The sequence below is a fragment of the Acanthochromis polyacanthus genome, chromosome 11, assembly GCF_021347895.1.
Source record: "Acanthochromis polyacanthus isolate Apoly-LR-REF ecotype Palm Island chromosome 11, KAUST_Apoly_ChrSc, whole genome shotgun sequence".
NCBI lineage: Eukaryota > Metazoa > Chordata > Actinopteri > Pomacentridae > Acanthochromis > Acanthochromis polyacanthus.
The window spans coordinates 5,514,382-5,531,209 of NC_067123.1; the positions used below are offsets into that span (position 1 = coordinate 5,514,382).

A 16,828-nucleotide genomic window follows, 5' to 3' on the forward strand; every position below is an offset into this window, starting at 1 on the left:
GTATTTTACATATTAATTGTCACACCTAAGAAAGCAACTTATTCATGTTGGATTAGGGTTAGGCCTTGATATCGGCCTGTTTCTCTACCTTTCTACTGAAAAAAAACTACCAATATTTCAGATGCAGTCTATTTTTAATTTATTAATTAAATTGCATTGACATTACTCTTAAAATTCCCATAATCATTTTATTGTTTCCATCACATTGTATACTTTTAAATCCTTTTTTTGTTATTATTTTACTATATACTCTGCCTTCCAACTCTAACCCTGAATACTTCACTACTGCAGCCCTTACAGTGATCAGTAAAATAATCAGCCTTCAACATAAAACACATCAGCAAAAACAGGATTGATTTGTGCACCACACTGCTAAACGCTGTCATCAATTTTTAAATGAAATATGTTCTTTATAGTCAGACTCACCATCAGAATAATGTGTATTTCTCACCTTCAAACACAGAATCACTTTTGTTAGATGGAAAACTTAAAGTGACGATTTAGAGTCCGTTTGATCAGTTCTTCAAACAACTTTGTTTAATGTAACATATTCACACACTTTCTGGTTGTTTCAAGACAGTTTAGACAGAAAAGCTGCAACAATCAGTCAATCAGATGGATCAGTCACACAGCAAATTGTTCAAAACTATGTGGTTTCTCTCCTGTACGTCTGATTGTGTGATGATTCTCTGACACACTGATGGTATTTCAGCTCCGTGTACCAGGCAAAGCTTCGGTTGCACACGCTACAGCTGTAATGTTTGGCATGTTCAGACATGTGTGACTGCATGCTGGCTTTGTGAGCATATTTTTTCCCACAAATGGGGCAGACAAAGGGTTTCTCTCCAGTGTGAGTCCTCATGTGGATCTTCAGGTGCGACTTGTAAAGGCATGTCTGACCACAGACAGAGCAAAAGAATGGCCTCTCCTCTGTGTGCAGCTTCATGTGAGTCTTCATGTGGAAAACGTAACGAAATGTTTTACTGCACTTGGTACAGCTGTATGGCTTCTTCTTGGCATCATCTCTCACCGCACTGTCAGAAACTCCATTGCGTTTCAGAGAGTTTGAACCCAGCTGAGAATTCCTGTCGTCCTTCCAGAAGTCACTGTCAATGCTGTCGTCGCTCTCCGGCTGGAGATTCGTCTCTTCAGATGAGCTATACAAGTTTCTACCAGAATTATTTCCTGACTGACGCTGCTTGGCGTCTTTCCAGAAATCACTGTCAACACTGTCGTCACTTTTAAAATGCACTCCTCCTAAATTTGAGTCTAGATCTGGGTCTGGTTCTGGTTGTCCCACAGAGTTGCCCTGATGGAGGTGTGAGGACTGAGGTTTCTCTTCAGCTTCTTCAATCTTCATGGGGACAGAACTGAAGGTGAACTTGGTGATATCAGTGTCCTCCTGCTCCTCTTTAATGTCTTTGGGCACCAGTTCTTCCTGCTCCTCTTTAATATCGGTGGGCACCGGTTCATCCTGCTCCTCTTTAATATCTGTGGGCACCGGTTCTTCCTGCTCCTCTTTAATATCTGTGGGCACCGGTTCTTCCTGCTCCTCTTTAATATCTGTGGGCACCGGTTCTTCCTGCTCCTCTTTAACATCTGTGGGCATCAGTTCTTCCTGCTCCTCTTCCCTCGGTATCTCTGTATGGAACTCTGTGTGTTGACTCAGATCTTGTCCACATACAAGCTGTTGTATGAAAGTCTTTCTGTAAAGTGTTGCATTGCTTTCAGGGACTTTGCGATGTTTCTCAAAAGTAAACTGAGCGCTTCTGTTTTCTTTCCAACAGTCGCTGTCATCAGTGTCAGCATCAGAAGAATCTGCAGCCTTGTTTTCAGTGTCCTCTTGTAAAAGTGGATTTTGCTCTGGTTCTCTACAGTTCTCTCCATCAGCCTCCATGTGTTCAGCCGAGCCACTGTGATGAAGCTGTGATGAACGATGAACACACCAATGGTGACTGAGTTTCTTTGGGCAAGTGAATTTCCTGCAACAAATTCTGCAATGGTACAGTTTCTTTTTCACATGATTTTCCATGTGTTTGGTCAGATGTCTTCTCCATGCAAAGTCTTTTCCACAAATTGAACAGATAAACTGTGTTTGTCTTGTGTGGCTTCTCATATGTTGAACTAGAGAGTCTCTGTCACTAAAACCAGCGTTACACACCGAACATCTTGGGTGACGTCTGAAGTAACAATTGAACTTTTTCTCAGTTTGATGATGCTGTGAGGATTCACCAACGCACTCATGACTGCTGAGCTCCAAGTTCTCACTGAAAGTTTTCTTACAGATGAAGCAGCCGAGTGGTTTCTCTCCTGTATGGATCGCTATGTGCTGTGCCAGATATCCTCCATTAGAAAATCCTTTCCCACAGAATGAGCAGCTGAATGGTTTCTCTGCAGTTGAGTGTCTCAGGTGTGTCTGCTGAGTGTTTCTGTCTTCAAGTGCTTTTTGACTCTCAGAGTATAACAGTTTTGTGTCAGAAAAATTCCACAAGTTTTCATGTTTCTGACCGTTTGACTGCAGATGTTTGTTCTGACTGAAAACATCTCCATTCTCATGTTTGGGTTCAGTTTTAACACCAGTACAATCCAGTATTTTCTTTTCGATGTTAGGTTCTCTATCACTTTCAGAGACTTTTTTATTTCTCTGGTATGTGAAACCTAACTGATGTTTCCTGGTCTTTATCCAAAATGTACTGTCACCGTCAGCAATTTGAGTCTCTGCCCCAGTCTTTTTATCTGTCCGTAGTTTTTCTGGATCCAGGTTCCAGACTGCTGAAGATCCACTGTACTGCCAGAACCTGGTACAACACTTGTGCCTTTTGATCTGAAAATGCCAGGAAAATCTTTTCCCACAGTCAGTGCAGCTGAATGGTTTCTCCTTTGCGTGTACCAACATGTGCTGCTTTGTGATTCCAACTTGAGAGAACTTTTTCCCACATATAGTGCAGCTGTAGGGTTTCTCCCCAGTGTGTTTTCTCATGTGAACCTGCAGTTGAGATCTGAAGCGAGCTTGCATGCCACACACCGAGCAGCTCAGCAGTTTCTTCTCTTGATGGACCTTCTTGTGGGCTGCCAGCAGCAATCTGTCAGGAAATGTTTCAGCACATTTGGAGCAACTCAGTGATTTCTTGGGTTGTTTCTGGCACCGCTCAGATAACTTGCACTTGTGAGCTTTGACCTGCGCCGGCCACCGAAAAGTTCTGCTGCAAACGCTGCAGCTGTACGGCCTCTCTCCCGAGTGCACAATCATGTGATACTTTAAGTTTCCTTTCTGCATGAATCTTTTATTACAAACTGAGCAGCTGAATGGTTTCTCTCCTATGTGAGTTTTTAAATGGTATTTCAGACTTTGTCTTTGAGTAAAGGTTTTACTACACAGAGAGCAGCTGAACTCTTCTCCTAATGTATTTATTCTCTTGTGTAAATCTGAAGGGTCCCAGTCTTTGTCGCTGTCGTCTCTCTCAAGTTCAGGAAAGTCTGAATCTGATCCTCTGCGGTCCTCTCCGTCACGCTCTGTTGGTCTCGGAACTGTGCCTGGTTCCATCTGCTCCTCTTTCACGTGTGGCTCCTCCTGGTCCTGCTGGTTTTGCTGGTCGCGGTGGTCTTCTCGCTCAGTAAAAACATCTCCTTTATTCACCAACAGCTGCTGGATGTCTATGGGAAACAGTAAAGAACAGAAACTCTTATTTGTCACACTTTTCTAGATATTTTTTCATCATTTTGACCATTTTGAGTGAATGTAATAAATAAATATATTACATCAAAAAAGCTTAACTTCTTCATGTGATAAAAGTTATTTCATGATTGTAGTGCGACACAGTTCTGGCAGAAGAGCTGCTTTTAAAACAAAAGTTAACATGGACATGATCGATAATTTACAGCTCAAAGTAGCTAAAAAAAACTCATTTTCTCCATATTGTGCTATTGTTCTCTGACTTTGGTAGCAACTACGAATTTTCTGTAAATACAGAGCAAACCTAAAAAAAATCCTGTGTTATCCTGTATAAAAGTGAAATAACCAGATGTATTTCTGGAAAATTCTTTCTTTACCACGTGAATCTTTGTTTTCTATTTCATCTTGAGCTGCTTTTTACAATCATATACTGCTGACAATAACTTGAATGTAAATGAAACAATTATTTTTCTTATTTGCAAGAAAATATAAAATTCAGAGTGATCCACTAATTATTTATTATACATAAAATAATATCTGGTACAATGATATTACATTATAATAGTCACCAGCTTTATTGTAAATTAAATATTTTGGATTTCAACTTTTATTTCATCAACTGACAGATGTTGGTAAAAAAAAAAAAATTTTTTTGAACATCATCTGCTGCATGTTAACATCATTAAATATAATATATAAAGTGGATTCATAATGAACTATTTTTAAAATATATAGTCATTAAGTCTTAACTACGTAACTGATCACTCTATAATTTATTGATGAACATTGTCATTAATAAACCAGATCAAACTCAAAATCTGATTTAAATAATTAAAAAGAAAGAAAAACGTATCAGTGCGCTTTTACTGTGACCAAATAATTGATAGATCAAGTAACTGCCGTAAGCAAAGTCTGACAGTCTGGAAGTTCAGAGGACAAGAGCTAGCTGTTAGCCACTTGCTGTTAGCCGCTAACTATTAACTGTGCGTTTATCCTGAGCTTAACACTGAATGTGTAACATGTTTCCCCAGCAGAACAAGCCGACCTGTCCTCCGCAGCTCATCGGGCTTTGAAGCCAGATTCAGGAGTCCTGTTCGCCGGTCGATCAGCTGCTCATACCCCGGTATGGATCTCTCCAAACGGACGATCAGCTGTCTGCGAGTGGAAGTCAGCAGCGGCTGTTTGTCGGGACCTTTGAGCCGCTGGGATTTGGACATTTTCTAAAGATCGAGGCTGTTAAATTACTAAAACAGAACCAGAACCAGATAAAACTGCAGGTCTCCTCCTGATTTCAGCTGCTCAGACATGCAACCGGAACTCCTCTTCTTCTTCTTCTTCTGTTGGTGGAGTGTTACCGCCTCCTGCTGGGTGACGTTTCGACTGTTTAAAATATAATGTGGATGAAACTCGTCTTTAGTAGAATATTAATAATATCAGATTAGACTTCCATCTCACATATCTGGAATGAGCAATATATGGAACACTTCATATCTGGAATAAATAAAATGTAGAACAACCAGCAGTTGGCGGTAAAACACAAGAAGAAGAAGAAGCAGAAAAAGCATAAGCATTTCCGTGTCAGCGGGGTCAGACTGAAACCTGTAGCTCGAACCAGAGAATCGACCATCTCTTCTGGTCTGTGTTCACCGAACAGAGATGGATCGGTACCGGGAGGTCCCGAACGGAGTTCTGGAGCCCGACACGAAGCTACGAGGAGAAGGTTGATTCTTTTCACTGTCAGAAACGTTTATTCTGCTACCAGCTAACAACAGCTAACGGTCTGCTAACAGCTAATAACAGCTAACGGTCTGGTAACGGCTAACAACAGCTAGCTGCTAACAACAGCTAGCTGCTAACAACAGCTAACGGTCTGTTGAGCAGCAGGTTTCTGAGAATAAATGTGTTACAAACAGCTGGAAAAAACAGTTAAAGCAGCTGCTTCCAACCTGAACAGACATGTTGGTAAAGATGATTGTGAGTTTTTAACATTTTTGTAAAATAATCAAAGAAATGTTTCTTTCTGAGTCTGTGTCCTACTGACAGAAGACATTTCTGAGTTCTCTCTCCTTCTTCATGGTTGTTCTGTTTCTGCTGGTGCAGGACTTCAGATCGCAGTGGAAAATGAGCCACAGTGACGAAAAATATAATGGGAGCAAAAAAAGTGCTTGAGCTTGAGAGTTAAACTGGCAGAAATGATGTTGCTCCAGTGTGAGTGTTGCACTCTGATAGTTCTTTGTGGTAACTTAAACTGAAGTTCATATTTACGTTAACAGGTTTCTGTTTCCGTCTCAGTTCTACCCTCAGATGTCCGAAAAGTGATTGTTGGTGAGGAGGGGGAGCAGCAGCAGCAGCAGCAGCAGCAGTGGAGCCCCAGTCAGCACATTAAAGAGGAGCAGGAGGAACTGTGGAGCAGTCAGGAGGTAGAGATCACCAAGCTCACCTTCAGTGCTTTCTCTGTGAAGACTGAGGGTGTTGAAGAGCTTCATCATGGCCAAGGTGAACAGATGAAAGCTGAAGCAGATGGAGAGGAACCAAACAGAGACTCAGATCTACATACAGAAGACAAGGATTCAGATTCCTCAGACACTGAAGTCAGTGACGGTGAGTGGGAGCAGAGGAGAGAATCTCCATCAGATTTATGCTCCCTGAAAAACAATGAATGCACTGTTATCGATATTAACTGCAATGTGGTGCGATCATTCAGCTGCTCCGAGTGTGGTCAGAGGTTTGGCCGCAAGCCACATCTCAAAGCACACATGAGGATTCACACTGGAGAGAAACCATTCAGCTGCTCGTTTTGTGGTAAAAGATTTTCTCAGAAGGGAAACTCCATCAGTCACATGAGACTTCACACAGGAGAGAAACCATTCAGCTGCTCCGTCTGTCAGAAGAGCTTCAGATACAGTGGTGACGTCAGCAGACATATGAAGATCCACACAAGGAAGAAGAAGGTGACCAGCATGATCAGAGACACCAACACCAGTAGCATTGTCATTGCATCAAAACCAAGCAAAAGTACAGGTCAGGAAAGATGTACAGAACCAGAACCCGATGGTGAACCTGAGACTGCAGCCAGTAATGGCTGCTGGAAGGAAACCAAAGAGCCTCAGACAGATTTAATCTCTCATCAGACTGATGAAGTCTCTGTCAGCGATGAAAGGAATAATACTGACAGAGAGTCTTTCAGCTGCTCAGAATGTGACAGAACTTTCTGCCGCAGAGACCATCTGATGTGCCATGTGAGGACGCATACTGGAGAGAAACCGTTCAGCTGCTCTGTCTGTCAGAAGAACTTCAGATTCAGTGGCGACGTCAGCAGACACATGAAGGTCCACACGGGGAAGAAGAAGGTGATCAGAGACACCAACACCAGTAGCATTGTCATTGCATCAAAACCAAGCAAAAGTACAGGTCAGGAAAGATGTATAGAACCAGAACCCGATGGTGAATCTGAGACTGCAGCCAGTAATGGCTGTTGGAAGGAAACCAAAGAGCCTCAGACAGATTTAATCTCTCATCAGACTGATGAAGTCTCTGTCAGCGATGGAAGGAATAATACTGACAGAGAGTCTTTCAGCTGCTCAGAATGTGGCAGAACTTTCTGCCGCAGAGACCATCTGATGAGCCATGTAAGGACACATACTGGAGAGAAACCGTTCAGCTGCTCCGTTTGTAACAAGCGCTTCAGCTGCAGTGGAAACATTCTGGCTCACATGAGGATCCACACTGGTGAGAAACCGTTTGAATGCTCATTCTGTGGCAAAAGTTTCAGCCAGAAAGGAACTCTGCAGCTACATGAAAGAATTCACACGGGGGAGAAACCATTCAGCTGCCCTTTCTGTGAGAAGAGATTTGCACATAAACGGAGAATGACACTGCACATGTCTGTCCACACCGAGGAAAAACGCTTCAGCTGCAGCGCCTGCAACAAACGATTCACCTGGTACACACAGCTGAAGACCCACAGGTGTGTCGGCGAGTCATCACAACCTCGCCAGAGTCAATCAGAGAAGAAGACTTCTCCAAAAGAATCCTTCAGCTGTTCTGACTGCGGGAAAAAATTCAGTTTGAAGGGCAACCTTAAGACACACATGAGAATTCATACAGGGGAAAAACCGTTCAGCTGCTCTGTTTGTGGGAAAGGTTTTAAACAAAATGTTCATCTGACAGAACACATGACTATTCACACAGGGGAGAAACTCTACAAATGCAGCATCTGTGGGAAGGGATTCAATAAGAAACTGCTCTTGAAAAGCCACATGTGTGTTTAACCTTTATTGCGGTCCATGGATTTGTATTTATGAACAGTGGGGCTGCAGGGTGGCGCTGAATTCACGGTTCGGTCGAGAAAACAAGAAAATTCTAGATATTTATGTTTTCATCATTTATTTTAAAAGTTCCAAACATTTGCAGAGCCATAAATGTTCCTGTGTCAGTGGAACTGCTGCATCCTGTCAGTACAAACATTGTTTATAGTGAAACATCCAATTTATACAGCTAAAGAGTCAAACAGTGCTCAGAGTTTTCCTGCATGATTATCTCATTGTTGCATCATGTTTAGAAAGATAATCTAAATATACATCCAGTTAAAGTGACAAAAATCTCTCTGCTGGTTGTGTGTCTAACTCCTCATATAGCCCAACTGCAGACAAACTCGACTGTGTTTCAGATAAAACGGTCACATAATGTTGTTTTGACAACAGTGGATGCTGAATGGCGATAAAATTTTACAGTGAAGTTGTGATTCTGTGGCTGTTGAATGGTGTGACATCATGTTTCTAACCTGAAGAAGAAGACTCAGCAGGGTTATTCCTTATAAGATCAGTCAGTCCTTCCTCCTGACCTCCTTAGAATCAGCAGCTTCTTTATCTACAATAGCTTTAGTATTTTCAGTGAACCCATGTAAAGTTTTACCTTCATACTATTAAATACATGGAGGTGGGTCCAAAGTTTTTCCCCCTTTTAGCTTACTTCTCCCAGCACTCTTGCAGCAGATCAGTTTTACACCCAAGTGTCAAAATCTTACGACAGCATCCAATACAGTCAGATCTTAACTTTGGTGAATGTATCTTGTGTCTGTGAAATGCAGAAACAACTTCATTGTAGATGTGTTTTCTAGAACAGTTTAATCTCATTGATAAACCAGTTTTCAGCACTCTCAGCTTGTTTCTGGATCTTTCAGATTTTCCTCTGATAGTACTCAGTTCTGGTTCTGTTAGTTTGTTCTGTTTTCATCCTCAGACTCTGAATAGCTCCGATGATGTGTAATCTTAGTATCAACACTTGACTTTTTCGTGAAGCAGAAAATGATGCTGCAGGAATTATTAGGGTGTGACTTTCTCCAAGAAATATAATTTCAGATTTTACTTTTGCAAGTGTTAAAATACATCTGTAATAGAAAACATGTATTTCACAGAATGAATCATGTTTAGAAGATGATCCTTTCATTGTCTATAATTGTCCTGATCAACCACCTATCACACATGCTGATATGAGCCTTGAAAGTTTACCCAGAATTCTCTTTTTAAAAAAAGTTTTCTCTGGTAAATTATCAGAAAACAGAAACACATCCAGGTACCAGTGGTTGTTTCTGTGACATCCCATAATACTGATGATAGAAGTTAGTTATAGAGAAAATAAACCGAAATCAGATTTAGTGTTTAGGCTGTGACACCTGGATGGATGTAAAACTGATCTGGTGTCAGTTTTTTTTTTAACAGAACTCAGATGTGTTTTTCCTCCTAAATGTCGTGTGTATCTTCTGGACGGATGAAGATTTGAGGCTCAGAAATGATGGAAAAAGTCCATTAAAAGTGATAAATCTGGACCCATCTCTCTGTGGGTCTGGAAATATTCATAGTATGAAGGTAGAACTTTGACCACTGAATAAAGTTACTGGAGATGAAGAACCAGATGATTCTGAGGATGTCAAGGGGAGGTTTTTCAGATTTGCTTCATGATTCTCCTTCATTCTGTTTGATAAAGCCTGACTCACACTGATGGTGTCCTTTTATTAAAATAAAGATCTGTTTATCAGTGTTTCTGTCTTTCAGTTTCTTTCTTCTGTTTGTGGTTTTTCAAAGCTACAAATAAAGTTGATGCTACTAATCTAATTCTTCATTCTCCTCTCCCAGCATCATCGTCATCACAACACTGCATCTGTTCTGGTTTTGTTCTCATGTTCCTTCAGCCAGCGAAAGCCACTGTTCATTTATGTCTGTACATTGCCTAAAACTGTGATTTTATTTATCCTGATACATAAAATCCATCAACATGTTTGTATGTTAAAACCTCAGACAGATAATGTGCTGTACAGGCACCAGGTGATAATACTCAAATGTTTTTATTTAAAGGAACTTTAAGCATCAACAGTAAAGTGAAGGTTTATGGAGGCAGACAGAAGCTGGATTTGCCAAGACTGAAATCTGGAAATCTTTATTAGAGTGAAGCTGCTGATTCTGGGTTTTATTTAATGAAGAGAAGTCAATTTTTTACATTGTGGAAAATGAAAAGTTTTCTTGGTGTCTGTGAACAGAAAAAAATATGAGGCCCTGGATACGCTGAGTTTACATTTTGTTATTTGCAGTGAGTTTACAGTGAGAAATTTGTGCCACCAGAAATTCACGAGCTAAAATCTGGTGGACTTAAGGATTATTACAGTTCCTTCGGTAAATTTTCATTTCATTTTTGTATGCTAATCCATTGTTAGGTAGCTAAATAGCTATGACAAGCAAGATATTGGTCATTTTTTGATGATAATGAGCATCTGAATGAACTTAATCTGTCTAAAGAAACTGTTCTGATGTGCTCAGACTGGAATTTACAAAACAGTTCTTCCAACCAGATATTAATTTTGCATCACTGACAGGGGGGTTTTAAGAAGAGATGTAAAATTACTGAAACTGTTCTGATGAGAAACAGTGAAAGTATTTTTAAAGTTACTGTAATCTGATAACTGGGCTTGAGACTGTCAGAACAAAAGGCTTGATTTTCCCTAATTACTGAAATGCAGCAAATGCTTCATTTTTGCAGAATTTTAAAATGTAGAAAGCAGGTCACATCATTTCATGAAGGGTTTGGAAACAGACTGGTCTGACCAATGTTCTGTATTTTTTGAGAAAAATGGGTATAAAGTTTTGTGTTTTAAAGAATGGTCTAACATTGGAAGCACCACTAAGACTATATATGGATTGTGGGTTAGACCACTCAAATCTACACCATAAAAAATGAAAAAAAAAAAAATATAAAACTCAGTTTGGATCTTTTGCGGGTTAGACCACTCTGCTTCTAACTCCCTCCCCGAACCTGCATTATTAGCGGTTTTCTATGACTTTAGCTATGCAGTTAGCTTCCTCTATGACTTAGACACATTGTTGGCTTCTTCACTGACTTGTGTAATTAGACCACTTTGCCACTGAAATCTAGACCATGAATTATTACAGAAATGATATAAAACTCAGCTTGGATTTATACGTGGGTTTGACCACTCTGCTTCTCACCCCTTTTTATGGGGGCTACAAAAAATGTGTATTTCTTAATTTGATTCCGTCCATGACTTTTTGAGTTATGCTGTTAACAGACAGACACACACACACACAGACGGACAGACAAACAAACTCCAGTGATTACATAACCTCCTGGCGGAGGTAACAAAAGTATTGTGGTTGCAAATGTTACCATTTCCTCCTCAGTGACTCTCCCCGCCTGACGTGAAGTTTAACTTACCTTGTTCCAATGACAAAACAATTTACAGCCAATTATGTTAACAGACAATGCTTGATTGTTTCAGTGTCACTGTATTCAGGACTGATGTGCGTTAAATTGTCAGTGTTCAAAGGTGTGACTTCAAAACGAGTTCAAATGTTTTATGTTAAAAAAATGAAAAGGAGAAACACAAAAACCACCTACGTAATCTTAAACATGTGGAACCCAAACACTAAAAACAAACTACATGTCTGTTAAAAACAATGTTTAATATGATTTTAAGGGCACAAGCAAGTGAAATATTTCTCAGACGTGATGGCACATTCCAGCTAAGGTGTAATAAACACATATTGATCAGAGCACTGGAGTCAGTTATGTTCTTTTATCAGCCCGAGTCATATTTACAGATGACGGTCACAAACACAAGCGTTTATTAGCAGATTATTCAACAGTTTCCTGCTTGAAAGCTTGAGACAGCAGCAGAGAAAGATGCATTTGAACACCAAACAGTTTCTGGGCATTCTTTTGCTCCTTTGTCTTTTTTTCCCGCACTGCGGCTCATATTCTCACTGCAACACAAAGTCCTCTATGGAAACAGAACAACCGTGGAGAAGCAGAGAGAACTCAGAAATGTCTTCTGGCAACATGGCACAGAATCAAGGCATATAAAAACCAAAGAAAAGAGAAAAAAAAGTTAAGTTGTTTTGACTACTTATTTTACAAAAAATGAAAAAAAAAATCTGCAATCAACATTTCAAAGTGTCACAGTTGTTACCAACACTGGAAAAAAACTGAGCCTCCACGCACTATAGATATTAAACTGGATTTTTAATTAATCTCTGCTCTGTGGAAACACTGCCTGCAGTTCACCTGAAAACTCTCAGAATTTTCACTGTTGGTCACAGCTGAGTCACTCAGAGAATCAGCTGTGAGTATTTTGTTTTGTACAGAATCTGATTCGAGCAAACAGTTTAGATAAGTTAATTTGGATAACTGTATAATGAGACATGAAGAGTAAAGTGACTGATGTTAAGATCAGTTATGGTTAAATTTTCTGATGAAACCAAACTTCATCAATGATTTGTTTAGGGACCATCAGTAAGTTGACATTTTTTTGACAGTTTCTTGGTGTCACTTGAGAGATCATTTGAAGATATCATGCATTTCACACCAGCCAGAAGGTTCTAGAATTGTGAGAGTTAAAGGAAATATGAGCTCCAGAGTTTCTGAGACCGTTAAATAAATTCCTGAATCATTTTTTCCCTCTGTGCACTTCCAGGTGTTTGGTCAGACCTCCCCTTTGAGCATAACTCTTACCACAGATAGAGCAGCCAAATGGTTTCTCTCCTGTGTGAATCCTCATGTGTACCTTCAGATTTCCACGCTCTACAAAACCTTTGCCACACACTGAGCAGCTGAAAGGTTTCTCTCCTGTGTGAATTTTCATGTGCTTCTGTAAACATCTGTTCCATGAGAAACACTTCTTGCAAACCGAACACCTGAATGGCCGTTCTCCTGTGTGACACCTCATGTGGGCCTTCAGCTGCCCCTGAAAACCAAACCTCTTCCCACACTCAGAGCAGCTGAACGACTTCTGGCAGATGTTCCATCCTACATTGTTGACAGCGACTCCAGGTTCAGAACAGTGTGATGTCCAGTCAGCAGTACCTGGTTGCACATGTGGCTCTGGTTCCAGTCCTCCGACAGGGTGTGTGTTCTGCTCGGTGTGGCTGTGATGAAGCTGTGAGGACTGAGGAACACACTCATGGCTGTTGAGTTGATAAAGCCATGTGAACCGTCTGTCACAGACGCTGCAGCTGAACATTGGGTCTCCTCTGTGGACCACCATGTGCTGCTGCAGATTCCCCCTTTGAGCGTATCTCTTCCCACAGACAGAGCAGCCAAATGGTTTCTCTCCTGTGTGAATCCTCATGTGTACCTTCAGGTTTCCACTTTCTACAAAACTTTTACCGCACACTGAGCAGCTGAAAGGTTTCTCCCCAGTGTGGATTCTCATGTGTTTCTGCAAACGTCCGCTCCATGAGAAACACTTCTTACAAACCGAACACCTGAATGGCCGTTCACCTGTGTGACACCTCATGTGGGCCTCCAGCTGCCCCTTAAAGCCAAATCTTTTCCCACACTCAGAGCAAGTGAAAGACTTCTGACAGATGTTCCATCCCACACTGTTGACAGCAACTCCAGGTTCAGAACAGTGTGGTGTCCGCTCAGCAGTACCTGGCTGCACGTGTTCTAGTCCTCGTTCTGGTCCTCCCACAGAATGTCTGTAATAAAGCTGTGAGGACTGTGGTTTCTCCTCATCGTCCTCAGTTTTCACAGAAACAGGACTGAAGGTGAATTTGGTGATTTCTGCCTCCTGCAGGCCTTGAAGCTGCTCTGACTCCTGACTGCTCCACAGTTCCTCCTGCTCCTCTTTGATGTAAGGAAGCTCAAGGTCCTCATGGTCCTGCTGCAACTCCTGGAAGTCCTGGTCCTGCTGGTCTTGCTGGAAGTCCTGGTCCTGCTGGTCTTGCTGGAAGTCCTGGTCCTGCTGGTCTTGCTGGTCCCCCCAGGACTCCTGAACCAGCTGGTTCTCTTGGACCTTCTGCTCCGTCTGGTGCCGCTGGTCTTCTTTCCTCACCGATAGCTGCTGAGCATCTGCAGGACATGGACAAATGGAAAATCACCACTTTATGATGAAACTTGAACACAGTGACAATCTCTTGTAAGAACTAGGGGTGTAACATGCATGTATTTGTGTCAAAGATTTTGCTACAAGACTCTTGGTTCAGTAAGCATAGATTCTAAACTAATACAGCAGCTACACAAGTGGAACTTTTTTTTCAGAATCAATTTGAAAATCTGCATTTTCCCCTCACACTTGTGGTGAACACAGACAAACCAAAGCTAAACTAGCAATACAGTGTCTGAGAACACTACTTAGTGAACTACAATAACGACGGCCAGAGATGGTGGATTGGACCAAAGCTGTGTGCAGACACTGTTCAGCTGCAATCAGGTTGTACGTCAGACTTCTTTACTCCATTGAGATGGCATCATGGACCAAACTCTGACTTTTGTCTACCATTACACTTCAAGTAATAACTAGGGATTGCTATCTGAAGATCTCTAGGGAACTCTTCCCACATCTACTACATAAGGCAGGCGGGTAGGATAGGGAAGAGCACATGCAACAGCTACAAAACGTTTCGGTACTAGACCTTCATCAGGCAAATAGTTCATCGGGTAAATAGTGAACTATTTGCCTGATGAGGGTCTTTTTTGTATCTTATGTTCTCAACAGTACTACTACTCTTACCAATGTTACTTATCGATCTGGTACTTTAACAGTACTGTTATCTGTACTTTTTGACTTTTTTAAGAGATAAAAAATTAGGAACAGAACAAAGCATGCTTTTTTTTCTCCGAATTACTGTATATAAAATACCGCTGCTGAGCATCACATTGCAAAAACAATGTTTTGAACAAATTACCATTATATACTTTAATGTAATAATTGAAATGTACAATAAATACAATAAGAAAAGCACTTAGAGAGTACTCTGCCAAGGCTGCTCATTCCCCTATATTGCATTGTCAGAAATGCAGTATTTTTTTCCGCAGAAATTCCTCCATCTGTCTGTGATGAAGTTTATCTGAAAGTTTCTACAGTTTGATCGTCTTTCTATTGTCATATATGAACTAGTTGTTCCTGTTGTGGGAATAGCTGTTTTAAGCATCAAATGTAGTGAATTTTCATTATACTTTAGAACTCAGTCATCACCTGTACATGCAGATCGGTCCCGCCAGTGCAGCACCATGTTCTTACTCTAATTATGGGACCTTATTGATCCTATGGCATTTGAAAATTCTGCATCGGAGCTCGTTACTCATCACTACAAATAAAATCTACACTTTACAGAAGAAGTGAATGCATCTCCGTGTAATATCAAACACAAAATGATTCTAAACTGTATCCCCTCACAGTAGTCAGATTACTTCTAACAGTATTGTCTCTGTAAACTGCCATTATATATTTAACATGTTAAATACACACATTGTCTCAATGTATGAGTTGTGAAGCTGCTATAAATGGCTTTTTCAGGGTCATCAGATCCCTGCAGTTAAAGGAAAAGGTACAAGAACACTGAAACTATCAGGTTTGATAAACATTCACAGCTGAGACATACATAAAATGAAGACTGAACAAACTAATAGTCGGGCTTTGAAGCTGTAATACTCTCCTCACATCAAAAACCTAACCGCAGCAAGAGACAAAGAACAGCTGCTCTACATTTAAACATCCGCTGACGTGGCTTCACCACATCCATCCTGAAAATGTTCCTGTTTAGGAGACTGCTGGAACAAATTTATGTGTTTTTAGCCTTTAATTAGTACATCTTAGCCACAACCACTACAGGACCAGCTAGCAGGCTAACAGTCTGTTTACTTCAATAGCCGAAGCTAACAGTCTCACAAGCTGTTTAACAGCAACAGCTAACTGAGTGTTTACTTTAATAGTGAAAGCTAACAGGATGCTTACGTTAACAGCGGAAGCTAACGGGCTAACAGACTGTTTTCTATTCTATTCTTTAACACAACAGCTAACAGGCTGTTTATTTTAATAGTAGAAGCGAACAGGATGCTTACGCTAACATGCTAACAGACTGTTTTCTATTCTATTCTATTGTTTTCTATTCTTTGACACAGCGGCTACCAGGCTATTTACATTAATAGTAGAAGCTAACAGGCTGTTTATTTTAATAGTGAAAGCTAAGAGGATGCCACCGTTAATAGCGGAAGCTAACAGGCTACAGCCGGTTTACTTTAATGGCAGCAGCTAATAGGTTGTTTACTATTCTATTCTATGACACAGCAGCTAACAGGCTGTGTATGGAGAGTTAGCCGTCCTCAGCTCAGCACCAACCTGCCCTCCGCTGCTTTTTCTCCGCCGTTAGCAGCAGCAGGTCCCGGTGACGCCGCTCTGTCTCCTCGTACTCCCGGATGGTTCTCTCCAAGTGTCCCAGGACCTCGTCCACAGCAGCCGTGAGCCGCTGGCTGATAAAAACCTTCAGACTCTGCAGTCCCGACATTTTGGTTCTCAGTAAAACAGAACACGGAGGACTTTCACAGTCTTTGTTGATCGAGTCTTTATTCAGACAGTCGGTGTCCCCTTAAACAAAGCAGCTCCTCTTCTTCTTCCCTTTCTCCTCCTCTGCTTCTTCTGGTTTAATTGATGGCTTGTGAACCAGCTTTAAGTGCTGCCGCCTACTGGGCTGGGTGTTGAAACGGGAAGTTGGCAGTAAACTAAAACGTACTAAATCTGATCAGAACTGACTGTTTCCGGCTGCAGTCTGAACATCATCCATTTGGGTGTTTTTATTATATGAAGTGTTTAATTGATTCCTGTTTTCACACAGCTCATCTTATTCGGTGTCTGCCTTGCCCTCC

The 16,828-nt window shown here is 41.1% G+C and overlaps 3 protein-coding genes across 4 annotated transcripts; 1 reads left to right on the forward strand and 2 right to left on the reverse strand.

The window, feature by feature from the left end:
- Window positions 1–115: 115 nt before the first annotated feature.
- LOC110958988 (zinc finger protein 160-like) lies at window positions 116–5,008 on the reverse strand. The gene is made up of 2 exons (XM_022205737.2): window positions 4,719–5,008; window positions 116–3,654 (listed from the first exon to the last, which is right to left on the reverse strand). Exons 1-2 carry the CDS (start codon window positions 4,888–4,890, stop codon window positions 647–649), a joined length of 3,180 nt encoding a protein of 1,059 aa, XP_022061429.2. The 5' UTR covers window positions 4,891–5,008; the 3' UTR covers window positions 116–646.
- A 209-nt stretch (window positions 5,009–5,217) lies between these two features.
- LOC110958967 (gastrula zinc finger protein XlCGF57.1-like) lies at window positions 5,218–9,712 on the forward strand. 2 transcript variants are annotated; one of them, XM_051955707.1, is made up of 3 exons: window positions 5,243–5,393; window positions 5,774–5,881; window positions 5,966–9,712. In XM_051955707.1, exons 2-3 carry the CDS (start codon window positions 5,866–5,868, stop codon window positions 7,942–7,944), a joined length of 1,995 nt encoding a protein of 664 aa, XP_051811667.1. In that variant the 5' UTR covers window positions 5,243–5,393; window positions 5,774–5,865; the 3' UTR covers window positions 7,945–9,712. The 2 variants fall into 2 exon arrangements, with proteins under 2 accessions (XP_051811666.1, XP_051811667.1); XM_051955706.1 differs by lacking the exon at window positions 5,774–5,881 and having other exon boundaries at window positions 5,218–5,393.
- Window positions 9,713–11,627: 1,915 nt separating this feature from the next.
- On the reverse strand, window positions 11,628–16,611 carry LOC110958989 (gastrula zinc finger protein XlCGF57.1-like). The gene is made up of 2 exons (XM_022205738.2): window positions 16,305–16,611; window positions 11,628–14,035 (listed from the first exon to the last, which is right to left on the reverse strand). The coding sequence occupies exons 1-2, from the start codon at window positions 16,468–16,470 to the stop codon at window positions 12,630–12,632; spliced, it is 1,572 nt and encodes a 523-aa protein (XP_022061430.1). The 5' UTR covers window positions 16,471–16,611; the 3' UTR covers window positions 11,628–12,629.
- Between the last annotated feature and the right edge of the window lie 217 nt (window positions 16,612–16,828).

Excerpts from the sequence above, each read along its gene's own strand:
- LOC110958967 (XM_051955706.1), top strand. The coding sequence starts at position 5,330 with ATGGATCGGTACCGGGAGGTCCCGAACGGAGTTCTGGAGCCCGACACG. Across the intron at positions 5,394-5,965 it reads CACGAAGCTACGAGGAGAAG|TTCTACCCTCAGATGTCCGA; the intron begins GTTGATTCTTTT and ends TTTCCGTCTCAG.
- LOC110958988 (XM_022205737.2), bottom strand. The coding sequence starts at position 4,890 with ATGTCCAAATCCCAGCGGCTCAAAGGTCCCGACAAACAGCCGCTGCTG. Across the intron at positions 3,655-4,718 it reads CGATGAGCTGCGGAGGACAG|ACATCCAGCAGCTGTTGGTG; the intron begins GTCGGCTTGTTC and ends TGTTTCCCATAG.
- LOC110958989 (XM_022205738.2), bottom strand. The coding sequence starts at position 16,470 with ATGTCGGGACTGCAGAGTCTGAAGGTTTTTATCAGCCAGCGGCTCACG. Across the intron at positions 14,036-16,304 it reads GAAAAAGCAGCGGAGGGCAG|ATGCTCAGCAGCTATCGGTG; the intron begins GTTGGTGCTGAG and ends CATGTCCTGCAG.